The 9,225-nt window shown below is 37.9% G+C and overlaps 1 protein-coding gene across 1 annotated transcript; it reads left to right on the top strand.

Moving 5' to 3' along the window:
- The first annotated feature begins 748 nt into the window (after positions 1-748).
- Positions 749-3,578, top strand: LOC131061356 (uncharacterized). Its single transcript, XM_057995006.2, has 2 exons — positions 749-1,135; positions 3,333-3,578. The coding sequence occupies exons 1-2, from the start codon at positions 749-751 to the stop codon at positions 3,576-3,578; spliced, it is 633 nt and encodes a 210-aa protein (XP_057850989.1).
- The last annotated feature ends 5,647 nt before the right edge of the window (positions 3,579-9,225 follow it).

The following is a 9,225-nucleotide window of genomic DNA, read 5'->3' as shown; positions in this document are numbered from 1 at the left end:
GAACCAAGAACATCAAAGGTGCTGAGACACATCATCATGAGGTGAATGTCATGGAAGGAACACTCACTAGACAAAGGAAGATGGCAAACAAAAGGCAAACATCAACCCCCTCATGGCACTTGATCAATAGTGCATGTACAACAAGACACAAGATATGCAAGATTCCAAGTAAACAATGCATGATGGCACTTTATCTCAGTGCATTTGCATAAATACAAGCTACAGTGATAAGAATACTAGAAAAAGAAATGAGAATCAAAACAGAGACACCCTACTCAGAAAAGAGATCCCAGGACCTGAAACAACCACGATATCCACTAGAGTGCTGAAAAGCAAAAAAATGAATAAAATATGCATGGAGTAGAATCTGGAAATAAAACTCATATTTATGGAAAGTACACAACACAAGCTTTCCTAAAATATAAAGTTTTTGAAAAACAGAGTTCAGATGCTCATTCTACGTCTCCTGGAGTGCAAAAACTAGACCTCACTTTGACTGGAAAAAAATATAGTCAAACAGAAAAATTGGAAAAAATTACCAACACCATGAGGTTGGCCTTGGAACTAGCTTTCCGACACCTATTCATTTTTGAAAAAATGACTCCGTATGCCCAAGATAGGGCCAAAAAACCAAACCCCCTTGAAAAAGCCAAAAAAGGGGGTCTGGTGGCCAGTGGGTGGTCCGGTGGCCAGGGAGCGGCGCTCCGGTGGTGGCTTGGCAGAGCCCCAGTGGTGGGGTGGAGATCCGATGGTGGAGCTGGCCGGAGGTGCTGCAGGCGGCGGTTGGGCGGTGGTGGGCGACGGGGCCAGCACCTGCGGGGCCTGTAGGCGGTGGTGGTCGGCGGCCGTTGAGCGGTGGGGAGGCCAGGTAGCTGGAGCGGAGTGGTGGCTGGGAGAAGCGCTACATGGTGGCAGGCTGAGGGATGCCAACGGGGCCAGGCTGGCGGGGGCCTGGAGTTGCAAGGGCCGGTGGGGGCCGGAGGGGCCGTTGACGGGGGCCAAGAGTTTCAAGGGCCGGTGGGGGCTGGAGGGGCCGCCGATGGGGGCCGCAGAGTTTCAAGGGCCAGTGGGGGACGGAGGGGTCATAGAGGTCAGACTGACAGGTCTGACAGGCCTGTCAGTCCGGTACCCTGCGGTACCCACAAACCGAAAACCTGTTTCCCAAATTTTTTTTTTTTTTTTAAACCTTATTTTTTCCTTGCTTTTTTTTCAATAAATGTTTTTTAATAAAAAAACAAAAATTCGGCCTGCATGCCGTAAAAAGGCAAAATGTTTTTCTCTCGATTTGCATGCCAGGGCCGTACAGCCTGGATCGGAGAAACAAAATTCACCCAGAGGCTCAGGAACCAAAATAGGTCAAATTTTTATGGCCATAGGGGTTTTTGGGCCTTCTGAACATGATGGTGAGGTGTGTTTAGGCCCAAAGTGCTCAGAAAAAAGGTCAAACCCTAGGTGCATAAAAAAACTTCCTAAAACCCTAGATCTGCTTCCAAAGCAAAAATTCTCAAAAACAAGAACAAGTAGCTGCAGATCTAAAGCTCTGATACTCTATAGGAGTTGAGAAAATACAACACCACAAGAGCCCAAATAATCTCTGCAAGCTGAAAAACCTGTTACAAGGAGAAGCAATGAAGCAAATCACAGAAGGAAAGAATACATAGGAAAAATATGCTCCAAAACATGAGAGCTCAATAATCTCCAAAATGTATTGTCAATAATAAGTCTTCTTCATACAATGAAAAGAAAGAACTTAACCTTTAATAGGTCAAGAAACCCTAAAAAGGGAAAACCTAGGTTTGCACATAATAATTAATTATATGCACCTAAAGTTAGCTTAAGTGTAAAAGAGATAAAGGGAACTTAAATAATTAAACAAATATTATTTAATTAATCAAGTAAATACCCGAATATTCTAACACCCCCCCTTAAGATAGACTTAGAGAGAAGCTAAAACCTAGAACAACTAATGAAAGCAATAAAGATGGGTCCCGACAACAAGGCCTGATCAGGTACCCAAATACAATGAAATCTCTATGAATTGGAGAAATAGAGAAAACCACATGGGAACAAAACTCTACTCTAAAAGGAGATAAAAAGAATATCACTGAAGCATGAAGAACCTGCAAACTTTGTCGAAGAATAACTGCTGATCTAAAGAACATCCACTGAACTAGAACATGACCAGGTAGAGAAGACTGTAATCTGCATGAGTGCCCTGAAATGATACTAATCGAATTAGGAGGCAAACAAGGCAAAAACAACTGAAATCAAAGATACAGATGGCATGAGAAACTAAAGCATGAAGAGCTGATCAATCGAACCATGGAAGCAGTAGAACCAACAGGATAAACCTCCCCATAATGCGGAAGTGGGAGAGGGACAGGAACACTGAAAAGGACAGCCAAAAAAACTGCATGACGAAAAACCAAGAACATCAAAGGTGCTGAGACACATCATCATGAGGTGAATGTCATGGAAGGAACACTCACTAGACAAAGGAAGATGGCAAACAAAAGACAAAGATCAACCCTCTCATGGCACTTGATCAATACTGCATGTACAACAAGACACAAGATATACAAGATTCTAAGTAAACAATGCATGATGGCACTTTATCTCATTGCGTTTGCATAAATACAAGCTACAATGATAAGAATAGTAGAAAAAGAAATGAGAATCAAAACAGAGACACCCTACTCAGAAAAGAGATCCCAGGACCTGAAACAACCACCATATCCACCAGAGTGCTGGAAAGCAAAAAATTGAATAAAATATGCATGAAGTAGAATCTAGAAATAAAACTCATATTTCTGGAAATTACATAGCACAAGCTTTCCAAAAATATAAAGTTTTTGAAAAACGGAGTTCGGATGCTCATTCTACGTCTCCCGGAGTGCAAAAAATAGACCTCACTTTGACTGAAAAAAAATAGAGTCAAACAGAAAAATTGGAAAAAATTACCAACACCATGACATCGGCCTTGGAATCAACTTTCCAATGCCTATTCATTTTTGAAAAAATGACTCCGTATGCCCAAGATAGGGCCAAAAAACCAAACCCCCCTTGAAAAAGCCAAAAAAGGGGGTCTGGTGGCCAGTGGGTGGTTCGGTGATCAGGGAGTGGCGCTTCGGTGGCGGCCTGGTGGAGCCCCGGTGGTGGGGTGGAGATTTGGTGGCGAAGCTAGCTAGAGGTGCTACAGGTGGCGGTGGGCGGCGAGGCCAGCAGCTGCGGGGCCTGTAGGCGGCTGTCGAGCGGTGGAGAGGCCGGGTAGCTAGAGCGGAGCGGTGGCCGGGAGAAGCGCTGCATGGTGGCGGGCTGAGGGACGCCGGCAGGGCCGTGCCGGCGGGGGTCGGGAGCCGGCAGGTGGCTGGGCCGGCGGGGACCTAGAGTTGCAAGGGCTGGTGGGGGCCGGAGGGGCCGCCGGCGGGGGCCGGGAGTTTCAAGGGCTGGTGGGGGCCAGAGGGGCTACCGACGAGGGCCGCAGAGTTTCAAGGGCCAGTGGGGCCGCCGGTGGGGGCTGCAGAGGCCGGACTGACAGGTCTGATAGGCCTATCAGTCTGGTACCATGTGGTACCTAAACACCTAGGGGTAGTTTAATAGGGTTTCCTAAAGCCCATAAGGTATACCTAGGGGTTAGGGGTAATTTTAGGCAAGTTTCTACTTTATAATGATCTTTTTAATGCTTTAAAAATTGGCTTTTCTGAGTTGAGCGAAAATTGAAAATTGAAGTTAAATCAAATCAAGATTTTTCCTTTTGGAATGGGAATCTTTTTGCATTTTTGCTTTCCTTCTTCTTTTTGGTTTTTTTTTTAGAATCCTGTGAGAACTCAGAGAGTGAGCTTCTTAAGGAAGATTTTTGGGAATAGCAGGGTAATCACCCACTCTCCATTTTTGGAGACAGAAGAAAATTTAGAAGAAAAATAATGTTATGGAATAGAGAAATTGAATAAGGGTAGAAGGAAAAAGATTTGTGGATTGGGCAGCTCTTCATCAGATATCATAATAACCTTTGGGCAGATTAAGGTTGGTTTCAATTTTTACTTTTAATGTCTTCTTCTTGTTTATGTCTGGAAGTGGTTTGAATAAGAAATCTGTATTCTTGAAAGTTTATGTTTGAAATTCTTTTGGTATTTTGTTTTAAGAATTGATGTGTTTTGGGAGTTTTCTCAAGATCTCTTACTCTTGGGAGAGAAGAGGATCTTGAGGGTGGTAGCAGTGACAGCCCTCGAGTGAGAGACTCTCTTTTGAGAGCGATCACAAGGGATCTTTGTGTGACCCTTGCTGCATGGCCTGTTTGTGCAATGGGGGTCATAAGGAGGGTTATAAGGCTAGAATACCTTTGGGGGGCATAAGGAATAAGGGGTTGAGAATTCTTGATATTTTATTGTGCCATGAGGTGGCTTCTTGTTTATTTCATACTTGCAGTTCTCCTCAGGGTATTTGGTCCACTACCACCCATTGAAAATGTTCATCACCAGAGTGTGGTGCTGTGAAAGCCAAGTTGGGAATGTGTCTGAAAAAAAATCTGTATGCAATGCTTTCTATGTGTTTGCCTGTTTGTTACCCGTCTAGGAATTGGTTCTCCGAGCTCGGGGGTGGCTACCAGTTAGCCTAGGCTGGGAGGTGAGCACTCCGTGGTCATATTTGTGTTTTCTATTATGCAGGAAATTCAGAGGAAAGAGAATAGGAACCATGAAAGAGATTCAGAAGATTGTTATTGAAGATACTTGAATTCAGTTGCAGATGTTTGTTTAAAGTTGTTATAGGAAATATGCCTCATTCATAGAAAAGAGAAGCAAGTTGTATTTTGTGAAAGTAGATTTGAAGTTTTATTGTTGTGACTATTCAGAGAAAACATTCTGTAAATTGGAAGAATATCTTAGAGATGTTTTAAAAAAGAAAAGCTTGTTATTTCTACTTCTGGTTTATTTGAAAAAGAAAAGTTAATTTGTGTTGCTTGCAAAAGCTTCTTGAATTTTGGAAGAAAATAAAAGAATTGTTTTCATTTAGATTCTACCTATATTTTTACTTGAGGCAAATAGAAATTTATTAATGTTGGAAGTTTTTAAATATTTTAATGGAAAAAGTTGTTTTATGTGAATAATTTATTAGAAGAAAAAAAATCAATGAATTTCTTTATTTCCAGGAAAAAGTATAATGTATCTTTGAATAGTATTCTAAATTGTATTTTAGTTAGCATTGATTTAAAAGTTTATTAATTATATATATATATATATATATATATATATATATATATATATATATATATATATATATATATATATATATATATGATTTAACTTAATGCTTTTTCCTTTAATTATTTTAGTTTAAAATTTTGCATGTAAATTCTCTTTTTAAAAAAAAAAAATATAAATTTATATTGAAATAAATTTCATCTTTTTATCTATGCTTATTTAAGTTATGTAAATATAAATATATATATATATATATATATATATATATATATATATATATATATATATAAATTTTTATATATATATATATATATATATATATATATATATAAATATATATATATATATATATATATATAAATATATTATATATTTTAAAAAAAAAAATTAAAAAAAATAATGTTTTGGGTCCCCGCGGACTCCACTGTGTGTACGCACAGTGGACGACCGTGCGGCGCCCACTGTGTGCACACACAGTGGAGCCGCTTGCGGCTCCCACTATGTGGGCACACAGTGGACGGCCACGACCGCCACTATGTGGCCACACAGTGGGAAGCCGTCAGCGGCGCCCACTGTGTGGGCACACAGTGGTGTCGCGGCGCCCACTGTGCGCTCACACAGTGGCGCGCGCGGCCAGCCCGCCTCCCAAACTCCCGTGACCTGCAATAAAAATTCATGGCCGCCTTTAGGGTCTTCGGCCCAGCATGAAAACTTTGACTGTTAAAAAAAAAATATATGGGTTAAACCCTAGCCCGAATGGGGCTAGGGCAGTTTGGTTTTTAAAAAAAATAAAAAAAATATTAATTAGTTTAGATATTTTATATGTGAGAAAATTAGAACCCTAATTAGGGTTGGGGAAAATATGGTTTAATAATTAGAAAGTTAAAAAAATGGCTTTTGAATTAGAGTTAAAATATTTAACATATATATATATATATATATATATATATATATATATATATATATATATATATATATATATATATATATATATACGGGAATATATATATGTATATATATGAATTTTGAGCATTTTGAATATGTAATTAAATTATAAATATATATATGTATGTATATACAAATATGTATATATATATATATATATTTATATATTCCTGATTTTAATTTGGGATAAATTATAAAGAGAAATTTTAATTTAAAAAAAAATTGATAAGACTATATAGTCATGTTGGAGGATAAATAAAAATTTCTCCCCTATTTCTTTTAGTTCGATTAATTTATTAAACCTATTGACTAGGTATCTCTTGGAGATAGAATTAAACCAGTAGGTTTTTCGCAATTAAAATTAAACAATTTATCGATGCTTAGTTCGTTTCAGAATTGGCTCGAATTTAATAATGGAAGTTTCACTAACGTTTGTCGCGAGAGTGAACTTATTAATTAAATTAGTATCTTTTAAAAAAAAAATTTGTTCCATTTTTGCCCTAAATTTTGGGCATGACAGTACCCACAAACCGAAAACCTGTTTCCCAAATTTTTTTTTTTTTTTTAAACCCTATTTTTTCCTTGGTTTTTTTTCAATAAATTTTTTTTAATAAAAAAGAAAAAATTCAGCTTGCATGCCTTAAAAAGGCAAAATGTTTTTTTTTTCAAAATTTTTTCTCTCGATTTGCGTGCCAGGGTCGTACGGCCTGGATCGGAGAAAAAAATTCACCCAGAAGCTCAAGAACCAAAATAGGTCAAATTTTATATGACCATAGGGGTTTTTGGGCCTTCTGAGCATAATGGTGAGGTCCGTTTAGGCCCAAAGTTCTCATAAAAAAGGTCAAACCCTAGGTGCATAAAAAAACTTCCTAAAACCCCAAATCTGCTTCCAAAGCAAAAATTCTCAAAAACAAGAACAGGTAGTTGCAGATCTGAAGCTTTGATACCATATAGGAGTTGAGAAAATACAACACCACAGGAGCCCAAATAATTTCTGCAAGCTGAAAAACTTGTTACAAGGAGAAGCAATGAAGCAAATCACAGAAGGAAGGAATACATAGGAAAAATATGCTCTTAAACATGAGAGCTCAATAATCTCCAAAATGTATTGTCAATAATAATCCTTCTTCATAAAATGAAAAGAAAGAACTTAACCTTTAATAGGTCAAGAAACCCTAAAAAGGGAAAACCTAGGTTTGCACATAATAATTAATTAAAATAATTAACTATATGCACCTAAAGTTAGCTTAAGTGTAAAAGAGATAAAGGGAACTTAAATAATTAAACAAATATTGTTTAATTAATCAAGTAAATACCCGAATACTCTAACAGACCCTAGTACCTAGACCACTGAATAAAAATGTGATAGGTACTAAATGGGTATTTAGGAACAAATTGAAAGTTGGAGTAGTAGTCAGAAACAAAGCTAGATTGGTATGAAAAGGTTATGTACAGGAAGAAGGAGAAGACTATGGTGAGACATTTGTACCAGTTGCTAGATTGGAAGATGTTAGGACTCTACTTGCATTCGCAACATATAAGGGATTCAAAGTATATCAGATGAATGTGAAGTCAACATTTTTGAATGGAATACTGGAAGAAGAAGTATACATTGAGAAGCCAGATGGTTATGCTTTGACTGATGCAAAAGATATGATGTGTAAAATGCACAAGGCACTATATGGTTTTAAGCAAGCATCAAGAGCATGGTATGAAAGGCTACATTCACATCTAATGAAGATAGGTTTTCAGAGAACCAGTGAAGAAAACAATATATATCTCAAATCTGAAGGAGATAAGATACTGGTTAGTGAAGTATTTGTGGATGATATCATATTTGGAGGCAATGATGACATGAGTGATGACTTTGCGAATGAAATGAAAAGTGAATTTGAAATGTCTCTAGTGGGAGAGATAAAATTCTTCATAGGTTTGAAAATTTAGCAGATGAAGAGTGGTATTTTTATCACACAGTCTAAGTATGTGAAAGAGGTATTTAAGACATTTGGAATGAGTGACTATAAACTAGTTGGGACACCAATGGTTACAGGTTGTAAATTGTCTAAGAAGGATCATGCCGCATCTGTTGATGAGAGGGAGTACATGTCAATGATAGGGAAACTGCATTATGTTGTTCACAACAGATCGGATTTGCTCATGTAGTTGGTTTAGTTGCTAGATTTCAGAAGAATCTAAAGGAGACACACTTGATAGCAACCAACAGGATATTCAAATATTTGAAAGGTACTATTGACTATGGATTATGGTATCCATATGAAGGTAACTTTGATTTGAAGGTTTATACGGATGCAAACTGGGAAGGTAATGTTGATGATAGGAAGAGCACAACCGGTGGTGCATTCTTTCTTTGAGGAAGAATTATTTCATGGAGCAGCAAGAAGTAGAGCTATATATCATAGTCCACTGCTGAAGCTGAGTATGTTGCAACATATATGAATTGTACCCAGGCAATCTGGATGAAACACATTCTGGAAGGATTCAAGTTGAAGATTGCAGATCCAGTAAAGATTTTACGTGACAACACCAACGCAATAAATATTTCAAAGAACCCAGTGTTGCATGCTAGAACCAAGTATATTGAGCTGAAATATCATTTCTTAAGAGAGAAAGTGTAGAGTAAAGATGTGTTATTGGAACATGTATCTAACAATGAGTAGCTAGCAGATATCTTTACAAAACCTCTGCCTAAGACTACTTTTGAGTACCTTAGAGGTCAACTAGGGGTTGTTCCCCTACATGAGGTCAATTGAGCATGATTTGGAACACATCAGTCCTGGAGCTAATTAAAGAATCTTGAAGCAAGATTGGTGTAGAGTGGAGTTATTCCATAGGGGGAGCATCAAGTTGCAGGTTGATATTGCAAAATAGTGAAGTATGACACTATATATTTTACTTTCACTTTGGCATTGTTTTCAAAGGGGGAGAAGAACTATATGACTAGGGAGAAGAACCATATGCTCGATAGAGAGAAGATCTATAGCCAGTTACTAGTTGAAGACATGAAGACTCAGTTGAAAGAGAGTACATGGTAAAATGTAAACCATGATTCCTATTCACAATC

This window comes from Cryptomeria japonica, chromosome 11 (assembly GCF_030272615.1).
Source record: "Cryptomeria japonica chromosome 11, Sugi_1.0, whole genome shotgun sequence".
In the NCBI taxonomy this organism is placed as follows: domain Eukaryota; kingdom Viridiplantae; phylum Streptophyta; class Pinopsida; order Cupressales; family Cupressaceae; genus Cryptomeria; species Cryptomeria japonica.
This window is presented reverse-complemented; position numbering and strand designations above follow the sequence as displayed.